Raw genomic sequence first — 26,191 nt, 5'->3', positions numbered from 1 at the left:
TCACCCAAGTTATTTCTTATAATGATCGCGCACCTGTTGAAACCGCTTGTTCGACTCATTTCTTATGAAAACCATGTACCTCTTGCTTTATTCTGGTTCCACCCCTGTTCTTTTCGTCCCTTTTGTATCTTGTTCCGGCCCAACATCCTGTGTATATGATTGTGGGTGTCGAAATATATCTTGTGTGTACGCCCTGCCTCAAAGACCGAACAATACAATCTAATACTAAATTGATACCATACCTATCTTCCTACTGGAATGATTGGGTCATCATCGGATATAGAAAGCGACAGCATTTCGTGTATACAACCCTCAGGTAGGCCGTGATCCAAGGTCGACAGAACGCCCGAGTTGCCCTCAATCTCTACATCTTCGTCGACTGTCCGATGTCATCGCGAGTATCGCGGTTAGAATAGAATAGAAGATATGAATTCATCTTCATGATTCATCAAACAACGATGAACGAACAGTCTCTGATTGATTTCTTGGGATAATTGAAACCAACGAAAACCTACAAAAGCCGAGAGAGCAAGGCGTAGGGAGACCCCACATCTTCAGGTATTCTTGTCGCCTCTGCCATGGAACGAATCATCACGCCTTTCACGGAGAAACTCGGTACGTTAGCAAGCATCACTCCGGTGAGTGTTGCACTAACTAGGTCGACATGCAGGTATTTCGAGCCCTATTGCCTTGGCACCCATGGCGTTCGGTTCTTGTGCTGCGTTGGCTGCCGCAGTCAGCGGGGCAGGTGGTTTTGGCTTCATTCCGGCAGGCAAGTGCCAAGCCTAGATTAGGGACTCGGAAATCCATTAACACAGAGTCCGTGACGATACCAGGCTTAGACGATGCAGAAAAAATCAGAGAAAACCTGCGCAGCGTCCGGAAGTCCCTCTCCATTCCGGACGGCGAAGTGATTCCAGTTGGTGTTGGGTTTATCAACTGGATCCTGGATATTACAGAGGCGTTAGATGAGCCTCTGATTCATGTTGCACTGGCCGAGAAGCCTAAGGCGCTATGGTTTGCATTCGGTCCTAATATGGGAAGACATATCCAGTCTGTACGAGACTATGATGCGAAGCGTAGCGATGGACATAAGACGCTGGTCTTCGCGATTGTCAGCAGCGTAGAGATGGCCCTGAAGGCCGCAAACGAGTGGGGTGTCGATGTATTGGTGGCCCAAGGTAACCCATAGAGTGCAGTATTCGTCGTCTGATTGCTGAGGATATGCCCCATAGGTATCGAAGCTGGAGGACATGGCGCTACATACGCGCCACCTCTGTTCTCGCTTCTCCCGGCGATCCTTGCGGCCTTTCCACCGGGTCAAGGTCCACTAGTGATCGGCGCCGGAGGTGTGTCGACCGGGGCACAAGTAGCAGCTCTCCTCACTCTTGGAGCCTCGGGAGCAGCAGTCGGGACACGATTCTTGTTTACTCCGGAGTCTATCTATACTGACGACATGAAAGCCGAGTTGGTGAAAGCTGATTTCGGGGCGACGGCGAGAGGCATGATGTTCGACGAGGTCATGGCTGTACCGGGGTGCAATTGGCCTGAGAACCACGACGGAAGAGCTCTGTCCAACGAAATCGTCACTGACAGCCAGAAAGGGTTGAGCCTGGATGAGAGGCAGAGACTCTTCAACGAAGCAACCACCAAGGGAGAGGTGGGCCGCACAGTCATGTGGGCTGGCGTCGGCGTCGGCCTCACGAAAGAGATTAAACCTGCAGCGGTGAGTAATAGACCTTGGACAACAAGTCAAGTCCTGACATCCATGATTAGGAGGTTGTCATGGAATTGCATACAGACACTATCAAATCCCTGATGGCCACTCCCAAGATATCAAGCTAATGAAGAGACCTGATCTGATGGTTTACGGGGAAAGCTGGTTATAAGATCCAAGATCTGCTTACTATCCATGTCAATTCACGTTTTCCTGCCTACGAGTAATTCGAAAGACGGACCTTTTACGGGTCCGAAATGTAATGTAGGATCCGTTTTTACACTGGTTTTGTGGCGAGAGACAACCGGTAAGGGAAGTGTCGCGTCACACGAGGTCGCACAGGGGAATGACAGGGGTAAGTCGTCCTGATTGTGCAACACTGCCCTACAATGTACATAGGGCTCGTAACTATATAGTAGACTACCATTGACTCTGTCAGAGTATATAGGCTAAATAAAGGAGTGACTAAGGTTAGACTAATGATAGTAAATATACTAAGGAGTGTAGCTATAAAGGAGTGTGACTAACCAGCGCTAGACGTGGCTTTACCGTATCGGGTATATTTCTGTTACATACGCCCTCCTGGATCTGTAGAACAGATTCACTTGGCGCTCTCGGCAATAGCGGAGCCCTGGGAGATGGAAAGGTCCGCAAGTTCCACAGTGGGAACCTTGGAGAGAGTGTAAGGGCAACCTCAAGATGGCCGACAGCGCAGGCCTAGCAGAGGGAGAATCCAAAGAAATGAATAAGACTAACTACAATACATGAGAGAGCTGCTCACCTAGCAGAGGGAGAATCCAAAGAGAACAGGATGGGGATTCTCCATGCTAGGAAGCGAAGTATATACTGTAGTAGCGTGGGAGGAATGAAGGGTAACTGTACAGTACACCAGCCACAGGTACGAACGAATATCACAAGGTACGAGGGGGCATGTGATAATGAAGTGGAAGGGGAATGTACAGGAGTCGTGCCAGCGACCTGGGGAAGTGGGGACAAGGAGTAATGAAGTGGGAAAGGAGGATAGAGGTAGCCCGGACGAGCCCCGAAGTGTATCTACGAGTCCGAGCGAGTCCGAAGCGTCCGAGCGAGTCCGAGGCGAGTCCGAAGTGCGGGAAGACTTCGGAGTCACCGGACGGGGCTCGGATGCGAAGGGAGTGAACGGAAGGGAAGCGGAAAGGTAAGGGGACAAAAGGAAAGGAAAGGGAATGAAGGAAAGGGGAAAGGAACGAGGAGGAAGGGGGTGGGACAGGAGGAATAGGAGAAAATAGGAGTGTCCCCTTACAGAGAGGGGAATCACTGGCTTTGTCATTCTCAATGTTCATGTCAACATCTTCGCTGATGGTCGTAAGCTCAGATGAGACCGAAGCTGGTGTATTGACGAGCTCGATATCAGAACCGGATGGCGAGGGACAAGTGTCGATAGGAACAGTTTCACATGGCTTGTCCGTGTTGGGAATGTCATCTGATGTTGGAAGATCCGAGATCTTCTGATCGATTGGGGATGAACTGGCGCTGCGACTTGGCTTGGTAGGAATAATGGTGGGACGAATTTTCTTAGTGCGAGTGTACGGAGTGGGTCTGTGATGCTTCTCATGTTTCTGCGTAGCTGGGCGAAGGGAAGCACCGCCGCGACGGACGGCAGAAGATTCGCGCACAGGGAGGGAAGGAGCGGCGGGAACACCACTACTCATTACCATATCGAGCAGGAGGTTGGTTACGACATCGTGCCTTTCTGCTGTTAACACGAATTCTCCGGCCTCCGACCGTCGAGGTCCGCCAGAACTCTGGCCCACCATAGGTCTAGACTGGCCCAAACGATTAGGCGGGACCGCCGCACGCCGATTATACGGGGTCTGGGATTGGTAACGGTCCCTGGGATTTCTATGTGGTATAGTGGGTCTCGCCACAACAAGTCCCAGAAATCTGAGTCCGGGCCCCGCGATGCGAGTCGGGAAGGCATGCCCATGGGGTACGTTAAACTTGGTTCTGACGTGGAACTGTTTATTGTACAGGGTCGCAAACACAATGTAGCGAGGAGGGAGAGACAGGGGGTCGGTGAGATCTCCTTGAATAATGCGACGGTTAGCGGAGACAAAGCTGATAAGCTCGTCACTGTAAGGGGACACTCCTATTTTCTCTCTCTCCTTTCCTTCATCCCATGGACTCTTACCTACATTCTCTTTGTTCCCCTTCGTTCCTTTTCGCTCCCTTTCCTTTCCATTTCCTTTCCACCCACTCCTTTCGCATCCGAGCCATGTCCGGTGACTCCGGAGTCTTCCCGCACTTCGGACACTTCGGACTCGCTCGGACTCATCTATACTCTTTGGGACTTGTCCGGGCTACCTCTATCCTTTTCCCCCACTTCATTACTCTTCGCCCTTACTCCCCCAAGTCGCTGGCACGACTCCTGTGCATTTACCCTCCACTTCATTATCACATGTTCCCTTGTACCTTGTGATATTTGCTCGGACTTGTGGCTGGTGTACTGTACAGTTATCCTGCATTCCTCTCACGCTACTACAGTATATACTTCACTTCCTAGCATGGAGAATCCTTATCCTGTTCTCTTTGGATTCTCCCTCTGCTAGGTGAGCAGCCCTCTCATGTATTGTAGTTAGTCTTATTCATTATCTTTGGATTCTCCCTCTGCTAGGCCTGCGCTGTTGGCCATCTTGAGGTTGCCCTTACAGCAGAACAGGATCTCCCATCCTGGCACCAGAGCCCTACGGAAAACGTCCTGCGCCACTCCGGACTCGTTCTCGACGTCTCTCCGGTTTTGCGGACATTCCGGACGCTCTCCTGCTACTCCCACCCACCTCTGAGGACCCAAGGAACTCCATCCCTCGCTCCCCTGACGACTCCGAAATGCCGGGCGCCTCCAGCCAGATCCCGCCATCCGAGCCAGTCGCTTCAGGACCGGACTCCGAGACTTTGCAGACCTTGTGGGCTCAGACGTACGAACACCAAACCCAAATCAGCTCCATCCAGGATACACTCGCCCAAATTGAAGGACTCCTCTTAACACCCCGTCCGACTACTCCGAAAACAACTCCAGACTCCGAGCTGAGGGGCACCAAAGCCTCCTAGCACGCCCCGAGTCGATCCGAAAACACCCCGCGTTCCCGCTTGAAGCCCGCCTCTCCCCCGATCTTCGACGGAAACCGCAAGGATGGTCGCGCGTTCTACAACGCATGCTCCATCTACTTCCAGCTCTGTCCGGACCACTTTCCGACCGAGCAGGCCAAAATCCTCTGGTGTCTCTTCTTTTTCCAGAAGGATCGAGCTAAGGAGTACGCGGACATGGTGCTCCGGAGTCCGAAGGATCCGTACTTCGCATCCTGGGCCGCCTTCGCAACCGAGTTCCGGACTCGCTTCCTTCCGGATCGGGAACGCGAAGCTGCCATGCTAAAACTGGAGTCCACCCGGTACCACCAAGGCCGCCGGACTTTCCAGGAGTACCTCGACGAGTTCCGGGACCTTGTAGACCAGTCTGGATACACTGAGGGCTCCAACATGACGATGAAGTTCCGTCGTGGATTGGACTCCATCATCCAGAGCCGCATTGCCGAGTCCGCAGACTGTCCGGACGAGGATGACTTCGAGGAATGGTACAAGGCAGCACAGCGGGTTGCTGACAACCGTGCTGCTAACCAATCCTTCCACTTTGGCGTGCACTCCGGAAACTCTGGATCCCTTGTCCGACCAGCAGCCGGCTCCGGAGTCGCTCGGACTCCTGCGGGTGTGCTCCCCACGCCTCGGACTCAGCTCCCACCTTTGCAACCCCGTTTCCAACCTCCGCCTCCTCCAAAGGCTCTCTCACCCGGTGTCCCAATGGATGTCGACCACACCCGCTCCCGACCTGCCACCTCACAGCTCTGCTACCGATGCGGCAAGCCCGGTCACATGTCTCGCGAGTGCCCACTCCGGTACGACGTCCGGTTCATGACCACCGAGGAGCAGATGTCCGCCATTGAAGATCTCTTGACCGCGGCCAATGTTGTAGAAAGTACGGGGACTTCAGAAGGAATAGACGATGAGGGAATGGCCCCGGTTGAGGAATCGGACACGGCGGATTTTGTCCGGACCAACGAGTGATCAGTGCGACCTCGTTGGTAAATAACCGATTTGCTTGTCTTAGCGTAGACGAAATAGACGATTCCAATCACTTCGATGATTCGTCCGACGTTAAGCAAGCAACTCCGGTTACAATCCGCACACTCCGAAGGTTTCGCCCGCAGTGGGAACAGCGGCTACCCAGTAGCTATAAGATCTCTGCGCTGCCCGGCAAGCTTTCGCTAGATATACCCGTTGAAGTGCAGAGCACGGATACACAACACAGATGCACCCTGCAGGCCCTGGTGGACTGCGGAGCCACCGGAGTCTTCATGCATCCGCGCTTTGCTGATGCCCATGGTTTCACCCGACGCAAGCTGTCCGCTCCGATTCCGGTCTTCAACGTTGACGGATCACCAAATGAGAACGGATCTATCTCCGAAGTCGTGGACCTTGTACTCCGGTTCAAGGATCACACGGAACGGATGCTTTTCGCAGTCACTAACATCGGACGGCAGGACATCATCCTCGGATACACCTGGCTTCGGAAGCACAACCCCGAGATTGACTGGCAGACAAAGGAGGTGACCATGAGCCGCTGTCCGTCCGGATGCGATACCTGTTGGAAGGAGTTCCGCCATGACAAGCTGACCCGACGCAAGGAGTCCGTACGACTCCGGGAGTGTTGTACGGGTCCGATGCCAATGGTCGAGGAACTGCACTCGGACGATCTCCCGCAGCTTCAGGACTGCGAGGTCGACGACGAGGACAATGAGGCCACAACTCCGGATGACTCCGGACTTGAGAAGGGCGACCGTATCTTCGCAGCCATTCCTCCTCCGACTCTGGAGTACCTTTGGAGTCTTCGGGAAGAACACGTCCGAGCTTCGGAGACGGTCTCGCAGCGCCTCGCATTGGCTTTCCAGCGCAACAAGCCCCATGATCCTCGGAACAGTGCAGTCCCGGACTTCCTCCGAGAATTCGAGGACGTCTTTGCCAAGGAGTCCTTTGATGAACTGCCCATGCCGCGTCCGTGGGATCACGCCATTGAGCTAATGGACGGAGCGGAACCGACCTCTACCAAATGCTACCCACTGTCCCCCGTGGAGCAGAAACAGCTGGACGAGTTTCTGGAAGAAAATCTCCGGACTGGTCGGATCCGCCCCAGCAAGTCGCCCATGGCTGCCCCGGTGTTCTTTGTTAAGAAGAAGGACGGATCGCTCCGCTTGGTCCAGGACTACCGGAAGCTCAACAGCATGACGGTCAAGAATCGGTACCCACTTCCACTCATCTCGGACTTGGTGGATAAACTCCGGAACGCTCGCTACTTCTCCAAGCTCGACGTCCGGTGGGGTTTCAACAACGTCCGGATCAAGGAGGGTGACGAGAGGAAGGCCGCGTTCCGGACTACGCGCGGACTCTTCGAACCGTTGGTAATGTTCTTCGGACTAACGAATAGCCCGTCCACCTTCCAGACCATGATGAACGACTTGTTCCGGGAGCTCATTACGGAAGGTGTGGTTATTATCTATCTGGACGACATCCTGATCTACACCAAGACGCGCGAAGAGCATCGCCGGGTTCTCAAGTGAGTCCTAGAGATCCTCCAGCGGAACAAGCTCTTCCTCCGAGCGGACAAGTGCGACTTCGAGCAGACCAAGGTGGAGTATCTCGGAGTTGTCATCTCTGAGGGTAAGATCGAGATGGATCCCGTGAAGGTTTCCGGAGTCGCGGACTGGCCGACCCCCCGGACTCGGACTGAACTCCAATCCTTCCTCGGGTTCGTCAACTTCTACCACCGCTTCATCAAGGACTACTTGCATATCGCCCGGCCTCTCTTCGACCTCACTTGCGCAAAGGAATGGCAGTGGAACGACTCCGCTCAATCCGCATTTCTTCGGATCAAGGAGCTGATCACTTCGGAGCCCGTTCTGGTCTTTCCAAAGGAGGATCAGCCATACCGGGTTGAAGCGGACTCGTCGGATTACGCTACGGGTGCGGTCTTGTCGCAGCTGGATCCAGATGATGGTAAATGGCATCCTGTCGCATTCTACTCTAAAAGTCTACAGGCTGCGGAGCGGAACTACGAAATACACGACAAGGAGATGCTTTCAATCATCCGGGCACTCGAAGAATGGCGACACTACTTGGAAGGCGCAGAGACTCCGTTCGAGATCTGGACGGACCACAAGAACCTGGAGTACTTCATCAAGGCCCAGAAACTCAATCGTCGTCAAGCCCGCTGGTCGCTATACCTCTCCCGCTTCGACTTCACTCTCCAGCACCGTCTGGGTCGGACAATGGGTAAGCCGGATGCTCTCTCGCGCCGCTCAGATCACTCGGATGGTAAGGATGATAACAAGGATGTGGTTTTACTTAAGCCGTCCTACTTTGCCGTCCGTGCCACGGGTGTCACTCTTGAAGGGGAGGAGAAGGATATCCTCACGGCTATCCGGACTGGAGTGCGGAATGCGAAGTTTGAAGATGCAGTGGCAAAGGCGGCAGAGGAGCTGAAGAAGACCCAGGGCAGTCGCAAGACAGTCCGGAGCGTGGAATGGTCTCAATCGGACGGACTCCTGATGTTCCGGGGTAAGATCTACGTTCCGGACTCACCGGACTTGCGTCGGACCATTGTAGCCCAGCACCATGACACTAAGGTCGCAGGACACGCTGGCAGATGGAAGACTCTAGAGCTCGTTTCACGCAGCTACTGGTGGCCCAACATGTCCCGGTACGTCGGATCCTACACCCGCCATTGCGACCTCTGTCTCCGGACGAAGGCCCAAAGGCATCCGCCCATAGGTGAACTCCATCCGCTTCCCATTCCGGATGAACGCTGGGATCGCCTGAGTGTTGACTTCATCGTCGAGCTTCCGGAGTCCGATGGGTTTGATGCTGTCATGAACGTGGTCGACTCCGTAAGCAAACGCGCCCACTTCATTCCGACTCACACCACAGTGTCTGCCCTCAGATCCGCAAACTTGTACCTGCAGAACGTCTGGAAGCTGCACGGACTCCCTCGGTCTGTTGTGTCCGACCGGGGTCCGCAATTTGTCACAGAGTTCACCCGAGAAGTCTACCGGATGCTCGGAATCAAGCTGGCTGCCTCCACTGCGTACCACCCTCAGTCCAACGGACAGACGGAACGGACCAACCAGGAACTCGAGTCCTATCTCCGGATCTTCGTTGGAGAGCGTCAGGACGACTGGGCTCGCCTCCTACCTATGGCGGAGTTTGCGTACAACAACCGGGTCCATGCGTCCACTCAGCAGTCACCCTTCCTCCTGGATACCGGCCGTCATCCTCGTCTCGGGTTCGAACCTCATCAGCCACCGTCTCGGATGGAGTCCGCAAACGAGTTTGTAGACCGGATGAAATCCGCAGTCGACGAGGCTCAGTCCGCATTGATCAAGGCTCAGGACGACATGAAGCGCTACTACGATCAGCGTCGGACTCCCGCTCCGGAGTACCAACCAGGTGACAAGGTCTGGCTGGACTCGTCGGACATCAACCTTGCCCGACCCTCCCGGAAACTCGGACACGCACGACTTGGTCCTTACAAGGTCGTCCGGAAGGTTGGCAAGGCAGCGTACCGGCTCCAGCTCCCTCCGGGCTTATCCCGTCTCCATCCCGTCTTCCCCGTGGTCAAACTCTCTCCCTTCATTCTGGACCCCATCCCGGGTAGACGCCCTGTCGCTCCGCCACCTCCGCAGCTCGTTGACAGAGAAGAGGAGCATGAGGTAGAAGAGGTCCGAAATAGCAGACGGTTCGGTCGGGTCCTGAAGTATCTGGTGCGCTGGCGAGGCTATGGTATCGAGCACGACTCCTGGGAGCCTGCGAGCAACCTCCAGCATGCCGCCCGGAAGGTCAAGGACTTCCATGATCGTCACCCGGATGCAGTACGCGTACTCCGGACGAGTCCGATGAATCCGACGACTGCTCTACCTCTCCGGATGACTCCTGCAGCACTGGACCAGTCCTGGGAGCGTTGGCGCAGTCAGAAGGCTCCGGGCTCCGCGCAGTCGTACTTCGACATCTTCTCGCAGCAATCCGGAGTTTCGGGGTTGGTGAATTCATGGCGAGGCAGGCAGGAATCTTCGCGTCGGGTCGCCGCAACCTTGAAGGGGGGGTGATGTAAGGGGACACTCCTATTTTCTCCTGTTCCCCTGTCCCTCTCCCTTCCTCCTTCGTTTCCTTTCTCCCTTCCTTCATCCCATGGACTATCATCTACATTCCCTTCATTCCCTTTCCTTCCCTCTCGCCCCCTTACCTTTCCGCTTCCCTTCCACCCACTCCTTTCGCATCCGAGCCGCGTCCGGTGACTCCGGAGTCTTCCCGCACTTCGGACACTTCGGACTCGCTCGGACTCGTCTCGGACACTTTGGACTCGCTCGGACTCGTCTCGGACACTTCGGACTCGCTCGGACTCGTCTATACTCTTCGGGGCTCGTCCGGGTTACCTCTATCCTTTTCCCCCACTTCATTACTCTTCGCCCTTACTTCCCCAAGTCGCTGGCACGACTCCTGTGCATTTACCCTCCACTTCATTATCACATGTTTCCTTATACCTTGTGATATTCGTTCGGACTTGTGGCTGGTGTACTGTACAGTTATCCTGCATTCCTCTCACGCTACTACAGTATATACTTCGCTTCCTAGCATGGAGATGTAAGGGCAACCTCAAGATGGCCGACAGCGCAGGTCTAGCAGAGGGAGAATCCAAAGAGATGAATAAGACTAACTGCAATACATGAGAGAGCTGCTCACCTAGCAGAGGGAGAATCCAAAGAGAACAGGATAAGGATTCTCCATGCTAGGAAGCGAAGTATATACTGTAGTAGCGTGGGAGGAATGAAGGGTAACTGTACAGTACACCAGCCACAGGTACAAACGAATATCACAAGGTACAAGGAAACATGTGATAATGAAGTGGAGGGTAAATGCACAGGAGTCGTGCCAGCGACTTGGGGAAGTAAGGGCGAAGAGTAATGAAGTGGGGGAAAAGGATAGAGGTAACCCGGACGAGCCCCGAAGAGTATAGACGAGTCCGAGCGAGTCCGAAGTGTCCGAGACGAGTCCGAGCGAGTCCGAAGTGTCCGAAGTGCGGGAAGACTCCGGAGTCACCGGACGCGGCTCGGATGCAAAAGGAGTGGGTGGAAAGGAAGTGGAAAGGAAAGGGAGCGAAAAGGAACGAAGGGGAATGAAGGGAATGTAGGTAAGAGTCCATGGAATGAAGGAAAGGAGAGAAAATAGGAGTGTCCCCTTACAGGAACGGTAGAGGGAACACGCCCATGGAGGCGCCCTATCCTTCGGTATGAGTCGCGGAATTCTTTGCCATGCTCATGGACAAGGTGGCACTCATCTACAAAGACGAGGCTAAGTTTGGCTAACTCTGGGTCGTCCCCGGCCTGTTCACGAAAGAAGCTTTCTAATTCCTTCATGTGCAAGAGCTCGGGTACAAGGACGAATAAATCCCATTTTCCGGTGAAGATTTCCTTAAAGAGATCGCGGCCCTTGGAAGATGCCTCCCGAAGCGAGTCGCTGTGAAGAGCAACAGCGTTTAACCCTCGCTCGTTTGCCGCGCGTGCCTATAATGGAATCGTGAGCTAACAAAGTGGTGAATCCCACAGGCACTCACTTGATCGTCACAAAGAGATTTAGTTGGCGCGATTGACATCCCCAAAGTTGGTTTCTCCGCCATTTTGCTTGCCATTAACGGTATGTGCAGCATCCCCGACTTTCCTGACCCCGTTCCAGCTACACAAACGACATCGTTTCCCTTGAAAACGTCGCTGGCCAGCTTGACCTGCCAATCCCGGAGTTGTGAATATCCTAATGCTGGCGCAAGTATTTGTTGGAACCAGTCTGGAGAGCCGACCTCAGGTTTGGGAGGCTCAGGGACTCGCCCCGGGGTAGTTTGTGTGGTAAAATCCAGTTTATTCAGACTCTATGATGATTATGAAGGTTTAATGTATAGGGGATGAGCTGTTTGGGAAGTCGCGCCGCACGACCGGTTCAGCATTCATACCCCGCGCCCCATGGGCCACGCGTTACACCAGGCTCCTAGAACCAACCACTCGTACGATTTTTTCAAGCACGTGACGCGCGCTAAAGCGCGATGTAAACAAGTACATCGTCAAGCGAGCTTGAAACTCTCGACAGAGAGGCTGGCAAAATATGTCGCCGAGACCTCCGAATTCATTCCCATGCCCTTTGCCGAGAGCTTTGAGTCACTGTGACAGCTATGCTTCGGCAGGCTACGGCAGACAACTTATGTCCTAATTGGGATAGATCATGCTTTGCTACCATATGCCTCCTAAGTCTGATTAGGGTATCTTAGCCGCCGAACTACAATAGATTTGCAATATAGATAGGCATTGTAGCAGTACAATAAGTGAAACGGAAGATGACCTTGACTACTCCCCAACTAAACACAGTGTTAACCATGTTAACAAGCCTTCATACGACACCAGGGGAATTGCTATTGTCACTTCTGAACAGTGCCGTACACCAGCAGGCACTCGACGATATGATCGATCGTTTTCCGTCAATCCTCCAGGCGATGGAACAGCATCCAAGGCTGTCGGCAGCATATTCGCAAGATGCGAACGAGTGGGTATTGCGTCAGTGCAAGAGAGAAGTGGTCGAACTGTCATCAAAAACAAATGAGTTTCATTTCACCGCAAGATCAATGACAGAGGAGCAACTGCATGCCTATCAAGTAGAGGAGGCCGTTAAGAAGACCGAGAAGCTGGCGCCCACTCTGTGGGGAATATTGTCATCGTTACTCTCTGCGGATGATGAGATCAATGTTCGACGATTGAACTTGATGCGACGACGGCATGAGAAGCAAAAGGCGAATAAGGTTAACGTTGATAACACCGATCGTGATGCCGATATGGATATCGAAGACGAGGATGAAATGGACGATGTGGACGAGGACACCTTTCCTGATGATAGCGACGATGAGCCTGAGGACGGGGTTGATCAGGCCATGGAACGACGGCAAAAACTAATGAATATAGTAAGTTGTTGCGGCTGCTGACAGTGTAACTAGTAGTTCTCACCTCTGGACTGTAGCGAGGCTTGCTCTGCGCTAGTGTGCTTATGAAAAGCTCGAACCAGCATTGTAATGCATTCCAGAGTGTTGTAGGGATGTTTCTTCATGCAACGAACACCCCCGAGACAGTCCGAGAGTTCCTTTCATCACTTGGCATCTCGATTACAACGACAACAATAAATCTAGCGGTCAAAAGCTTAGCAAAGAACTCACGAACGAAAATGAAAGAGCTGGGAAAGTCACTGCGAGTATTATTTGCGTACGACAATCTGGACCTGGAGATGAAGCCATTAGTCCCGACTATGGAGACAGAGAAAGACCACCTCATCCATTTCACTACGGGAACAATGCTACCGCTTCACCCGAGCACTGCTCTCGCCGACCTTGATTGCTCCGACATGCTATGGGAACGGTGCCCGCCAGGCCAGGCACCTGATGTACCAATAGCCAAGTTGCTACAGCTTCACCTGAAGCCACGCGATGCGAATGGATTGAACGGCCGTGCTCGTTTCAACCGCTGGCAGTTCCTATTTGATCTGGTGCATCATGGGCCAGAGTACTTTCGACGGTTCAAACGAGATCTCGGCGAGGCTGAGGCGTACAAGATTATCACACCTACTCACCAGACATTCCAAGTGCCAAATCAGACACTGGACGTGGCACCGAGTACGCCTGCATCTAACGCTCGGGCAATCGAAGAGCTTCTTGCGCAAGCTGGTATCACGGACCCTAGCAAGAATGAAGGCAACAGCGTCGACATTGGAAATCAGGTTCTATTAATATCTGGGGACTTACTCACTGGTGAACGGATATGTAGCTTGCTGTCTTCAAGGCTCGAAGAACAGACACCGTGGCGGCGGATGCAATATGTCGTCTATGTGATGGGGTTGTTCCATCTCAAGATGGCTGCTGCAGAGGCGATCTGGAGGATATTTATTCGGGATAAGAGCGCTCGAGAGGACCCTACAAGTCTGATGGAACTTTTGAGTCAAATCCGCCCACAAGAAACAGGGAAATTGGGTAGCAAACCGGGATTTCGAAGAATGCATGAAGCCATTCAACATGTCGGAATCGTTCTTCGCCTCGATTGTTGGCGTATCCTAGCCAACGAACTATTTCCATCATGTAGTTCACTGGAAGTCTTCGCTCAAAGGACGCCGACCTGGGAGGAGGTTGTTGATATGGCAACTAGGTTATGCAAAAGTCAGGTCGCGGCATCTGATATCGACTCGACTACACGCATTGCCAAAGAAAGTACACGGGACGCACAGCATGAGAACAGTCTAATCCGTCAGCAATGCTTTCTGTTATATGAAGAACTTTCGTACGCGATGAACCATGGCGATATTGACCGCACGGAAGCATGCTTCATACCTTGGATGTCTATCTTCTCAGCTTGCGGTAAGCATAAATATGCCGCTGAGCTGAAACGCTACCTCGAAGATGTTCACTTTCGGTACCCTGAGGGCCTTAAGTGAGTATATGTAACTCCATCAATGTTCGACGAAGATCTAACTTACAATACCATCAGAAACACCGTTCGCGCGAATATTCTCTGTAATCCAACGGGGCAAGAGGGGAAGTTTCGGGGGATAGATTGGATTGTTGAACATAATAATCTCTACATTAAGGTCAGTTAGAATTCTTATCATGTTCATGAGAACATACCTGACTACATTGCCAGAGAATATATGGCGGAAAGTACTCGAATCATTCTAAATCACACATCATCAGTCAGTCGCAACTCATCGAGGTCTTTAAAGACACTCGAATCCAATTTGAGAAGATGTTCTGTTTGGATCACAAGACGACACGCCACTCGCCGCCGAAGATGGTGAGAACTTTCAAGGTATTAGCAAAGTATATGGAGAGAGAAAAGGTAAACGAGAAGGTTCCCGGGCGAAAGACTAAGTATCGGATCCCAAACGTTGTGGGGGAGGGCCTAGCTATAGTGTATCGAAGGCATGTGCAGGGGTCGCAAGCTGGCATAGATAATGGTGACGAAGAGGAACTTATCGAGCTTCAAGACGATGGCGGTATAGATGTGTAAGGACTAGTAGATGGGTTCGTGGTATTATGAAGGGATGTTGAAGTAGAATAATATGCGTAATAGTCTTGCGGTCGTAGATACAGATGGCGGTAAGGGTTATCGTGGCCGATGGGCTGTGGCGTATACTGTGGCGTGAATGCGTGGGCTGGAATTTGACTTGGCTGCGCCTGCATGGGCGGTTTGTATCCGTAGGATTCGTTTGCTGTTGCGGAAGATGGCATAGCTCGGTAGTATGACATCGGTTGAACTGGCGGGGCAATGGGTTCGCAGGAGGAAGTTGGTTCGGATGGAGCAAGGTTCTCCTTGTTCGTCGATGCCGCCTCACCAGCCGATTCCATGAACCGCTCTTGTCGGTACATGGGACACTTCCGATTGGTTTCTAGAGCATTCGCATTAGTATATACTTGTCGTTATAGTTTGGCACGTACTCATATGCCCTGAACCCCCACATCGGCTGCAATGAAGCCCTCGACGTTTCGACAATGGTTGGGCAAGGTCTGGCTGAGTGAGGGTAGGCGGAAGAAGTGACGATGCCGGCTCGCTAGGTAGAGTGGGTTCCAGAGAAGCCTCTGCGAGACGAGCTGGTGGGGGGAAGTAATCGTGGACCAGTCTGAGGAGATCGGGCTTATAACGAGCTGCCCAATCAATATCCCACCCAATCTCCCTCTCAAGGAGCTCGAGGGTCTTCAGTTTCCCCATAGCTGCGCAAGCAACAACCCGTAACACGATGTCGTCCGTCATGAATGAGTTCGCGCCGTATTCGTCGACAACATCCTCGTTTAACTCCCTCACAGCTTGCACACTGCGCCACTGAAGTAAACCTGCGCGGAATGCCGCTGCCTCGTCTGACATCTTGAATTTTCTAATCGACGACTTCTGTGGGGCTCGTTTGGGTTTGGCGTATGCAACGGTATACTGGGTGAAGGCGTCAGGTGTACAGATGGAACAGCAGCTGCCTTTAGGACGAGGCGCGCAACGCTCACAGCCAGTAACACGTTCAGGGTTGCATGTGAGGTGAGTGTTACTACCTTTTTAAGAACAAAGTTACTTCCTTATTGGCTCGGCAATTGTATCAAGTGACTTACTTCTGTCATCATTGCCGAAGAATGTGGATGGAATGATACGCTGGCAAGCAAGGCCCCTTACGTGGGAGTTGATGAAATCATCCATTGGTGTGCCCACGTCGTTGGTTCTTCCCTTTCCCCTCCCTCTTTGCGTCTCTCCGTTCCTCGCCTGTCTCTGATATCGTTTTGCGCACTCAGTAGGATCCATCGATACAGGACTTGCCCCATTAACGCCAGTGCCATCGACGATTACTTGGGCCTCCTCCACGCCGACATCTTCATTCGCCTGTTGGGGGACGGGGACTGCATTGCGAACGCTGCCACTGCCGGTAAGTACAACCTGTTTACGAGGCAAATCGTTCTCAGCCTCTGTCGCCTTCCGCTTGGACCCTCGATGGCTGCGTGTCTCATCCATATCCTTTCTATCAACAAGCAAGATTGCTACCGCTGTCCTTCCTCTTTCTCGCACGGCACGGCCAAACCGTTGAAAGAGTGTATTTAATCCACAGGTGGGGCGCCATTGGACAACTACCTGGATATCAGGTAAGTCCATTCCCTAGTATATCAGACATATCAATAACGTTCCCTTACAGATGTTACGAAAATGTGCTCACCATACCAAAGGCATCGGTTGAGCATATTCCCCATACCTCACCTCGTCGAAAGCGCTCGTATTCCTCTTGACGATACTCTTGAGTCATTGTTGAGTGGAAGTGCTTCACACGTTTCTTATTGGCGGTACTGAGTCGTTTTCGTAGGACGTCTCTCGCTGCCTCTGCTTCCTTCGTATTATCGAAGAAGATGATAAACTTGTCTGGCGGATTGTCGCAATACTGTTTGCCTGGCAACAGAAATTCAAGATCCTTGTAGCCGTTGGCAGGATAAACCAACATTCGCACTAGAAGAGCCACCTCCGGACGATCGTTCGACTGCAGAATGTACCGTGTTCGCTCGTCTCTTAGCTGGAGCGTATTCGCGATGCTGACGAGAATCGATTCCGGCAGTGTAGCAGATGCAACGTAGAGCGGGATCCTTTCAATCGATTGGATTGTGTGACGCAGGGCACCCAGGCGAGTGTAATCCTTCCGGAATTTCCCCCACTCGCTGATACAATGGCCTTCATCAAAGACAATATGTAGGATTGATGACGCAAACTTCTCGTCTTCGAGAAGAGCCGTTGCCTCGCTGCTACTCATCAAGATCTCCGGATTAATGATAAGGACATCGAAGCGGTGGTTCTTCACGTCCTATTCACTGCCGTTTTGTCTCAGTCCATGAACTGGTAAGTAAAGTCTCGCACCTTCCATAAGGATACTGAATTGTTCTCGCTATTGATTGCTATAGCTCGAATACAAACCGATGCCAAGTCGTCAACATTCTGCTGGCCTAGCAAATTCAACGGCGTCACCACGATCATCAATTTCTTTAATCCGTCCGCTTGCGCCATGATCAGAGGAATCCAGAACGACAAAGTCTTTCCAGACCCCGTTGGTGCGCAGGCAACAACATCCTTCTGGTCACAATAGATGGCCATTGCTACCTGGATTTGAAACAGACATGGCCGTTTGCCGAAGTGCTTCAACGTGAGCTCGCGTATGGCTTCGATACTCCAGACGCGTCGCGAGTCGGACATGTACCAGATAATTTGATTAATTTCGATCTCATCAAATTACTACATTCGGTTTTATTGAGTGTGAGAACTACAATTAAATAAGCAAATAAGCAACAACTCGGGTCACTCTCGGCAAAGGGCATGGGAATGAATTCGGAGGTCTCGGCAACATATTTTGCCAGCCTCTCTGTCGAGAGTTTCAAGCTCGCTTGACGATGTACTTGTTTACATCGCGCTTTAGCGCGCGTCACGTGCTTGAAAAAATCGTACGAGTGGTTGGTTCTAGGAGCCTGGCGTTACACCCTCTTTCAAACACCGAAGCACACCCTCCAGCCAAAACACCCCGGGTCCGTCCCAGCCTACTTCGTCACGATCTAGTTGATTTTTCACGACCTGGCGGTCGATCAAGTTTGTTTGCTTAGTCAATATACAACACGATACTAACCGAATATACACATGAAACAACACTCCATGCAAAATTGACGTATGGATGTATCTGAATAGAAGACAGGTCAGGAAATGAATAGGAAAAGGCGAGATATCCCTCACTCGGGCCAGCGTGTCTGCTACCCCCATAAGCTCGGCAAGAGAAATGACGATTCCACCAAGAAGGGCGTAGGCAGATACGTTGGTTTCGGTTGCACCTGGAGCGTTAGCTAATCATAACCGAAAGCACGGCCCCATTAGGAAAGGTGATATCTATAAGTCGGGCCGTCATTGGTACTGGAGTAGTTCATGAGTGCAACATACCTAGTTTAGGACTGCCAGCCAGTAAATCACGAACCGTCTTTTCAACAATGCCATACGAATGTAGGCGCACACAACCCTTGTCGAACATCTCAAATGAGATCGTCGAGTCTATTGATTGAGGAGACCTACAACAGATGTCTCAGTGGGCGAAGAGTACCGAGCTATATCACCCTCACAATTTGACAATCTCTTTCCATTCGGGAGATGCTGTTCTTTTGATGACTTCGGTCCTATGCGTTGAGGGTAGCGAATCTGACACCCAGCTTATGGTAACAAATCCGTTCGGCCTCCTCTGGAACGTCAACTTCCGTTTGCTTGTTAGACCAGTAGCCTTCAAACCTAGACATCACAGAAATATCAACACTAAAGTGCGCAAACGGATGATGAGCAGCATACCAACAATGATCAAGCTGTACGAAGAAAATGAATCGATGCGCTAGGGGCAGCATTTTAAGGTTAATGCTCACTGTATGTCTCCCATTTGCTCCTTGCGCGCTGAATCACATACACTTCGAGAACGTAAGTAGGGTGTTCATTGGTATAGCACGGTATTTGCGGGTGTCGACTTGGGAGCCTGTTGCTGGGCCTGTGAGGTAAAGGCGTGTTAGGTGCGTGGTGTGCTTCATGCCAGAATCCAATATAAAATCGATGGCATGTATCTATTTATGAAGTGCATTCGTTGTTTCCTCGTTCCCTCATATAGCGATGGGTCGTCCATCAGGGACAATACACTCGGGCCGAAAAGAACGCCATGGAGTATGGTGACTCGGAGTAAAATATATTTTGTCGCTGCTACCGTCAAGGAGAAAATTGCTTTACCCTCGAGGATGAGGCCGAATGCACGCCTCCACGTCTGTCGAGGATTGAAAGTGTGATTGCTATTTATATTTCGGGGAGAGAACAGGCCCTAATAGGACATTTGATTGGTTAACTGATATTTTCCTCCTGTAAGGTGACGCACCTTTGATCTGTTGCGGTACTTAGGCTCCTTGAAGCTTGCGATGAACGGAAGCTCTTTCATGGGCGCGGACTGAGGACAAAAAAGGTAGCAAACTCTCAATTTCATCCCATTCTTTCATCCCATCCTTCCCAGTACGCCCCTCCCCCATCCAGGAATCACCCCGTACAAAATCGGCGAGCCACGGGCAAAGGAAGCTAAGGAAGAAAGCGACAGAACGAGGATTGCTGACGGACGAGAAGCCAGTACACAATGTACGTAGGTTGTTGAACTTGACTTGTGGATTCTGGTCTGAAGCTGGTATATCTTCATCGCGCAAACCAAGGTATAGTCCGAGGTGTTCAAGTTTTGGGCAATTGGCAGCTAGAGAGATCAGAGCGGGGAAGCTGAGTGTGTTTTGTAGTGATTTGCTGGCCGGGCTACAATTTAGAACTAGTGTCTCGATGTGTGGGAGAGAGATTGCAATCTCCTCTACATCGACATAAAGGAGGCGGAATGGATGATAGTGCGCAAGTTCCAGAGAACGAAGCATGGCACATTTCAGTATTGGGCGGATGGTGCGTATGTCAACAGTTTCATTGATATCCGGAGGGGCGGAAGAGGTAAGGCAAGAGATATGGAGTTGACGAAGGCGGGGGTAGCTGGCGGCGATGGCATCCAGTAACTGGGTCATGTGCGCTGGCGATTCGGCTCTCGGAGACTCGATACGAATGCGAACGAGTGCAGGAGGATGGTTGGGATGGTTGAAGAGCTGAGTTGACGCAGCAAATGATATTACAAGAGAAATCGCGGATAGTGAAGAAAATGCTCCGTCGCTTAGTGGTAAGTTATTATCGGAGTTGCTTCTACTTGTCATGGACAAAGCTTCCAGCTTGGGCAAATTAGAAAGTATATTCATCAAGCCATCAACAAGTCCGCAAGGCAGTGTCAACTGCCTTAGCTGGGCGAGTTTCTCGATAGTCGTACCGAGAGCCTGCTGGGCATTAGGATTGCTGCTGGAGGTCAGATTTTTTAGCTCGAGGGATTGTAGGTTTGGAAGGCGGGCGTAGAAATATTGAGAGAAGCTGAGATATTGAGACGAGAAGTTTTCAGGAACTGTGAAGACAAGTTTCTTCACGTCGGGATGCATAAACGTGAGGCACTGCACCAATGAGCCATTCCAATGCAAAGATTGGAGATTGGGTAAAATGGCATATCTTGGCCGCGTTCACGCGAGCTGATCCTCAGTGTTTTGCCTAAGTCAGCGGAAGTCGAAAATTAACGACTATAGCGGACTTTGTCGTACTTAGTCCCACTTTTTGACTGGAAATTGACTTGATTATGATTTTGTGGCTCCGCCCGGGTATAAAAACAAAACGGTCGTATTCAGTCCTTTGGAGTCTAAGTCGAGTCATGGGAAGTCACGATAAGTCAAAACAATCACACGCAGTGTTTCACTCTGTAAGAGTCAGCTTAGGTCAAATGACTGTCTCTCGAGGTCAATAGTGCATCAAAGTGCGTCATTGAAGGTCAATCATCCGAGTCAAATATCAGTCACGATCAGTTATATCAAGTCACCCAAAGTCAGTTTTGAGGTCATATCATAGTCAGTTCAAGTCCGCGCAAAGTGACTTTGCTTCATGATCAAGTCGACAAGGGTCGAAAAGAGTCAGAGAGTGGATTTCGAAGCGAATTATCCCACAGTCAGTAAAAGTCAGTGCCATGTATATGGAAGTCATTTTAGGTCAGTAAAAGTCGGTTGCCGTGTATATGGCAGTCATCTTAGGTCAATAAAAGTCATTGCACCGTCAATTTCTGACCCTTGTTAATGTCTTCGGCCAGGACAACTGAGTCATTTGAAGTCAAAAAAAGTCCTGTTCAGTGTTTTACTACATAAAAAGTAAGATTTTCGGTCAGTATAAGTCAGGTCAGAATAAATCCGGGGCTTTTTGCAATCAGTGAAAGTCAAGAAAAGTCGGTTTAGAGTCTGCCTATATTAATGCAACTCTCATTATCAGTCAGTTGCAGTCAATATCAATTATTAAGAAGTCTAGAAAAGTCCGTAAATGTCGTATAAAAGTCGTCGCAGGTCATAAAGTGTCAAGATAAAATGTACAAACGGTCCAGGAAAGTCGTGAAATGGTAATTCTAGGTACAGAAAAGTTGCGAGAAGGCACTGATCAACGGCCGGTTTGGAAACGGGAAAGGAAACGTAGGGAACAGGGTACGGATCAGGGATGGAGGTCGGTGGCTTTGGCAATGAGACGAGGTGCTGACGCCGTTTTGTCGGGATCTTCTGGCGCACCACCAGTGTCATTGGCGTCGATTGGAGAATGGTTGGCGTGGGTAGGCTTGACCGATTTGGCCGATTTGGGTACCTTGGCCTTCTTGACGCGCTATTGAGGGTATATTAATTTGTCTCATTCATAAACCAAAGATATAACACATACCTTTGCAATCATTGCATCGAGCTCATCGGTGCTAGGGCGGCTGCATGGAGGGAGATTGAACAAGGCGGACACACCTAGGTTTGCAAAGTATTTAGCATTCAATCGTTACGGAAAGGGGGGGACTTACATGTTGCCTTATTCATGGAACGAGCATTGGATATCTGCTTTTTAGCTGCCAGGGTCTTGAGATCGGGCAGATGAACCTCCTGTGAATATATAATCAATAACGGGACAGGGTACAGGGCGGCCAGCCTACCTCAAGTTTCTTTCGAAAAGTGGTGTCTTCAGCGCGCATTGGCGCACTCTGTGGATCGTCGTTCGCGGTCGGGTGTCCCTCACTTTCGGCCAAAGCATCGACTTCGTTAAGGTCGCCGCCGCCTCCACCGGAAGCTGAGGTATCCAATCCCTCAGGAGCTGCAGGCTCCGAAACTACTGCCTGAGCTTTACCTTTGTTGAGGGGCTATGGAGGAAGAAGATTAGGAACAAATTTACTTGAAAATGGAAAGAATATTACCCCTCCTGACCGCTTCCAAGCATCAGAGAGTGTGGAGACTATTCGGTCCAAGTAAATATCACTGAGGTAGCTCTGGGGTTTCCGACTCATGCCTATGCATAGATACCGAGCAGCCTTGCAGGTTGTCAATGCAGCAGCAATGAGTTGTCGAGCCGTCTCTGTATTGCCCACCGATTTCCACGAAGTGATGGCTCCAGCGATGGTGAGGGACCCCGCTGTCCATTGCCAATGACCCCAGCTGTCCTGTAAATCTTCTTCGTTTTCCATGCAGGCAGGGTCTGCTGTCTGGACCCGAACCAAGAGTGTGCTTACATCCGTCGTTGGGAAACTGTACCCGCCGTGCCTAGGTGATTGCTCCATAGCAGCCAAAAGGTCCACCGCGAGATTGATTAATGCTTCAGGAAATTGAAATTGCGAGCTTTGAATGGTACCTTTTGGACCACGTTAGCTAGGATGCAGCGGCATAGGACTTGGCCTACGTTGGAGGTTCTCATCTACGAGCAAGTCCATATGCGTAAGTGAAGATACTACGTAGAAGGAGATGGGACTTACAGCCGTCATCAGTCTTGATCATGGACAGGGCGTTATGACCGGGGAATGCCAGCGAGGGAGGGGCACTGCTAACGGAAGAAGAAGGTGGCGGGGGTGGTGGCTGCAGCATTGACGAGCTTGGCGCAAACGATGACGGGGTGAATACGCTCGGCGTAGACAGTGTGGGCGAAAGCACATCTACACTCGGAATGGGCTCGTTCGTAGGCGCGGGGGAGGGGGGGCGATCGACCTGCGCTGTGGCATTGGACACGGCCTCGTCTGGTAACTTGGCAGGGTGACCATGAAGCGGCTTGGGCAGAGCCCTTGGCTTCTCCCCTGGCAAAGCGGGTCAGTACGACGACGTGATGTATATTGCCCACTTACCGACTCGAGGGCGTTTAGAGGGGGGGGCCGATGGTAATGGGGTGGTGGCCCTGGCCGGTCGTTTCTTGAGTGTGCCGTGTACGGATCCTTCGTCGTCATCACTATCAGCCTCGCCAGTTTGTGCTTTTTTTGCCGCCTTCCTGGCATTCGTGATTGACTGTCCAATCAGATGATCTGCCTTCCAGTGTGCAGAACATAAGGCTACCTCCTTGTGTCGTGTCTCCAGCACCGTGATGGAACCATACCAGAGGTCGGGCCGTTTGCTTCGGTAGTACTCCCGAATTTGCTTGACGTCGACCTGGACCTGATCTAACGGATGGATTGCAAGTATTCGATCAGCGAGAGAGGAGGCAGTCCTCTTGATGAGCTTAACTACGGCTGGATCCAACAGTTTGCCTTTGGAATCCCGAAGGGCCTTATGGAACGAGGGCCTGTAGTGGTTTTTCGCACTCAAGCCTGCGAGAGCGCCGATGTCTTGCGCCGATTTGAAGGTCCAGAGCACAGTATCGGGGATCGCGGAGGGCTTCTCAAGAGCGTCCGGCCGTCTCAAGTAGGCTTGATATGCAGCAAGGAGCTCCTCCTCGCCGTCATCTATGTCAACGTGCGAGATGTTGCCTGTATGCGAAACGGAGTCGCTGGGACCCAGGGAAGGAGTCGACGCATGTGGTCTAAGAAGAGCCATCAGCGGGTGAACGAGCGTTGAGATGTTATCGACTCACCGTGAAGGTATGTTGAAACAGGTCTGTTTCAATTCAAGTACTAGCTCTTCTAAGCGTGCAACCTTGTCTTCAAGCTTGTGTACAATCCGTCGCACGACAACGAATTCCTGCCAAGCATACGCCGGATCAGTCACTGGGCTGGCTTCTTCATAGTGCCTAGTGGGAGCGGGGGGCGCGGGAGGATAGTGGGAGACAACGGCGTGCTCGTTTTGGTATAAAAAGGGAACGGCAGCGGTATAAGAGCGGTCAGTTTCAGGGTGGGCGGCGCGATAGTCCCCGTGGGTCTGCCTTGGTGCTCTAAAAGGTTGGTCAACACGGTGCGGGGGAGGGCGAAATACCCGCTCCGCCTGGGCACCAGCGCGCAACTTGTCCCGAGCAGTAGGGAAGGCTTGAGGGTTTGGAATAGCGGGCTCTGCCCAGTCGTTATACACGGGGGGGCCTCGGGCTAGGGCTCCAACCGTAGATCCTCCTTGGAACTCACTGGGGGAGGGTGTAGCTCGATGCGACCGCTGGGAGCAAGCGTCGAAGCCGTCGAAGAGGTAGTCGGACATGGTAGAAAGGTCAGACACTGAGTTCCGGTAAGAAAAGGTGGTCACGTGTTCAGGGATGAAAAGGGGTGCTGTAAACAATGTGGGATGGTAGTGCTAGAGTTATCCAAGTTGTAGTATATGACCTGCGGCCAGAAAAATCGATGGCAGACCTCCTAAGGCGCCATATCAAACATACCCAGTCCCTGCTCCCATCACCCGTTGTCATCTTGCTCAGGCTCCTTCCTGGGAGGACGGCGATCTCTATTTTTGCAGAATCCGTTCTCCACCCAGCGAAATAGGCCTCCCGCTGAGTACTGGGTCAACGAAAACCGTTGCTCCCCACTTTGAATTGGGGCGTTGGAGTGCCTAAGCAGGGCGGACGGGATGAGGATCGTTGCCCCAGGAGGGAACTCAATAATCAACTTGAGATTCCAAAGAATTAGATGGCTGCCGATGTTGGAATCAAAACTGCCAAGGGAAGTAATTGCACACAAACCCGTCGCGAGGTTTGCAAAGTCGGTGTGATCAATAGTAATCGTATTTGGCCCAAAGTTGGCTGTCATACAGGCGAAGTCGCTATTTCGAAAATTTCGTGCGAGCCCTGAATTGGACGCAACAAGGGCGTCCAGAGTATCTCTGTAGTATGCACCTAGCCTAGGAACAATCGTATGAAGTAGTTTGGACTGAAGACCGGTGATGCGTCGGATTGAAGGGCTACCCATCAAAAGCCCCATAGCCGCAGCATTTTCAGGAGAGCTCCTCAAAGTCATCGGCTGAGTCTGGCCACCCCCATAGGATATCCCAGTGGCCATCGCAGGAAAACATCCTCGCCTATGCTGCTTCTGCTTATCGGAGAACCGAGCAATGTTGCGTGCCTGCTTCACGGCATTAGAGGCATCCAATGCAACTTGGGCCCATGTCGGGTCTCTGGGGGAGGCACCGCCGCCAATGATGTGGCCCTGCAAGTCGATGAGTGTAAACCCATCCCTTAAGCTCGTTGAGTGCGCATGTTTAGCCCAGATCAGTGGGCCTCGTACCTTTGATTCCATGGTAGAAGTGTGAATCCCTCCGCCTGGAGGTTGAGGATATGCCTGTGAGGCTCGCTGATAGGATTGTGCAGTCCAATGTAGCCGGTGGATGCATGGCCGCTTGAACCTACATCAATGTTTACGGCCACCTTCTGGGATTTCAGTCTACGCATAGTCGCAACCTTCTTCACAGAATTCCCAGCCAATGCCAGCACTTTCTCGCGTTTATCTCGCCGTGCACATCGCTTTTTCTTTGTATACCTTCGCCGTGAATTCCCGCTGCTTTGCTCGGCGATGGAAGGCTGCGTGGGAGGCGTTGGTGGGTTGTCCGCGCCGTGCATTTCCATAGGCAGTGTCAAACAATTGACGCCGGCCCCCTGAATAGAGATTGCGCTGTCCTGGCCTTGACTTGCCGAGGGAAGTAAATCAATCTGGTCCTCTAAGCGCTGGTTGACAGGGAGTGGGCCTGGCTGCTGTGGCGTGTCATCTTCAGGCCTCTCAAGGTCGCCTCTAGAAATCGCCGTACGGAGAAGGTCGCGGATGCTGTTATAGGCGCGTCCAAGGAACCCCTTAGGGGCTACTAGGGGCGCGCCCACGTGCGTTTCCCGACTATGGGCTCGGGCCGCGCTGACACGCGGCCACGCGGACTTCCCGGATTACGGACTAAGTACATACTCGAGCACATTGTAGTTACTACGACCGAACTCGTTACTGTTTTGTGAACACGCGGACACCGCGTGTTCCTTAGTATATAGTCCTGTACCGTACATACAGCTACCTTAGTTCGAATAT

The 26,191-nt window shown here is 51.9% G+C and overlaps 9 protein-coding genes across 9 annotated transcripts; 2 read left to right on the top strand and 7 right to left on the bottom strand.

Annotated features, from left to right (window-relative positions):
* Positions 1-664: 664 nt before the first annotated feature.
* Positions 665-1,845, top strand: PC9H_011712 (uncharacterized protein; the record flags this gene model as incomplete). Its single annotated transcript, XM_036781195.1, has 3 exons — positions 665-1,181; positions 1,236-1,726; positions 1,777-1,845. 3 exons carry the CDS (start codon positions 665-667, stop codon positions 1,843-1,845), a joined length of 1,077 nt encoding a protein of 358 aa, XP_036627050.1.
* Positions 1,846-11,033: 9,188 nt separating this feature from the next.
* On the bottom strand, positions 11,034-11,810 carry PC9H_011711 (uncharacterized protein; the record flags this gene model as incomplete). The annotated part of the gene is made up of 4 exons (XM_036781194.1): positions 11,034-11,072; positions 11,137-11,358; positions 11,409-11,717; positions 11,799-11,810. The coding sequence occupies 4 exons, from the start codon at positions 11,808-11,810 to the stop codon at positions 11,034-11,036; spliced, it is 582 nt and encodes a 193-aa protein (XP_036627049.1).
* A 651-nt stretch (positions 11,811-12,461) lies between these two features.
* PC9H_011710 (uncharacterized protein) lies at positions 12,462-14,880 on the top strand (the record flags this gene model as incomplete). Its single annotated transcript, XM_036781193.1, has 4 exons — positions 12,462-12,794; positions 12,851-14,304; positions 14,362-14,461; positions 14,515-14,880. The coding sequence occupies 4 exons, from the start codon at positions 12,462-12,464 to the stop codon at positions 14,878-14,880; spliced, it is 2,253 nt and encodes a 750-aa protein (XP_036627048.1).
* A 24-nt stretch (positions 14,881-14,904) lies between these two features.
* On the bottom strand, positions 14,905-15,732 carry PC9H_011709 (uncharacterized protein; the record flags this gene model as incomplete). The annotated part of the gene is given in 3 exon segments (XM_036781192.1): positions 14,905-14,944; positions 14,962-15,259; positions 15,309-15,732. 3 exon segments carry the CDS (start codon positions 15,730-15,732, stop codon positions 14,905-14,907), a joined length of 762 nt encoding a protein of 253 aa, XP_036627047.1.
* Positions 15,733-15,924: 192 nt separating this feature from the next.
* On the bottom strand, positions 15,925-17,577 carry PC9H_011708 (uncharacterized protein; the record flags this gene model as incomplete). Its single annotated transcript, XM_036781191.1, has 3 exons — positions 15,925-16,500; positions 16,559-17,191; positions 17,245-17,577. 3 exons carry the CDS (start codon positions 17,575-17,577, stop codon positions 15,925-15,927), a joined length of 1,542 nt encoding a protein of 513 aa, XP_036627046.1.
* Positions 17,578-17,838: 261 nt separating this feature from the next.
* PC9H_011707 (uncharacterized protein) lies at positions 17,839-18,787 on the bottom strand (the record flags this gene model as incomplete). The annotated part of the gene is made up of 7 exons (XM_036781190.1): positions 17,839-17,949; positions 18,002-18,052; positions 18,106-18,200; positions 18,307-18,431; positions 18,483-18,645; positions 18,703-18,716; positions 18,774-18,787. The coding sequence occupies 7 exons, from the start codon at positions 18,785-18,787 to the stop codon at positions 17,839-17,841; spliced, it is 573 nt and encodes a 190-aa protein (XP_036627045.1).
* A 499-nt stretch (positions 18,788-19,286) lies between these two features.
* PC9H_011706 (uncharacterized protein) lies at positions 19,287-20,393 on the bottom strand (the record flags this gene model as incomplete). The annotated part of the gene is made up of 1 exon (XM_036781189.1): positions 19,287-20,393. The coding sequence occupies one exon, from the start codon at positions 20,391-20,393 to the stop codon at positions 19,287-19,289; it is 1,107 nt and encodes a 368-aa protein (XP_036627044.1).
* Positions 20,394-21,474: 1,081 nt separating this feature from the next.
* Positions 21,475-24,392, bottom strand: PC9H_011705 (uncharacterized protein; the record flags this gene model as incomplete). Its single annotated transcript, XM_036781188.1, has 9 exons — positions 21,475-21,639; positions 21,694-21,767; positions 21,821-21,899; positions 21,950-22,153; positions 22,208-22,638; positions 22,687-22,701; positions 22,760-23,074; positions 23,123-23,790; positions 23,842-24,392. 9 exons carry the CDS (start codon positions 24,390-24,392, stop codon positions 21,475-21,477), a joined length of 2,502 nt encoding a protein of 833 aa, XP_036627043.1.
* A 191-nt stretch (positions 24,393-24,583) lies between these two features.
* On the bottom strand, positions 24,584-25,746 carry PC9H_011704 (uncharacterized protein; the record flags this gene model as incomplete). Its single annotated transcript, XM_036781187.1, has 2 exons — positions 24,584-25,358; positions 25,409-25,746. 2 exons carry the CDS (start codon positions 25,744-25,746, stop codon positions 24,584-24,586), a joined length of 1,113 nt encoding a protein of 370 aa, XP_036627042.1.
* Between the last annotated feature and the right edge of the window lie 445 nt (positions 25,747-26,191).

This window comes from Pleurotus ostreatus, assembly GCF_014466165.1.
Source record: "Pleurotus ostreatus strain PC9 chromosome Unknown scaffold_9, whole genome shotgun sequence".
NCBI lineage: Eukaryota > Fungi > Basidiomycota > Agaricomycetes > Agaricales > Pleurotaceae > Pleurotus > Pleurotus ostreatus.
This window is presented reverse-complemented; position numbering and strand designations above follow the sequence as displayed.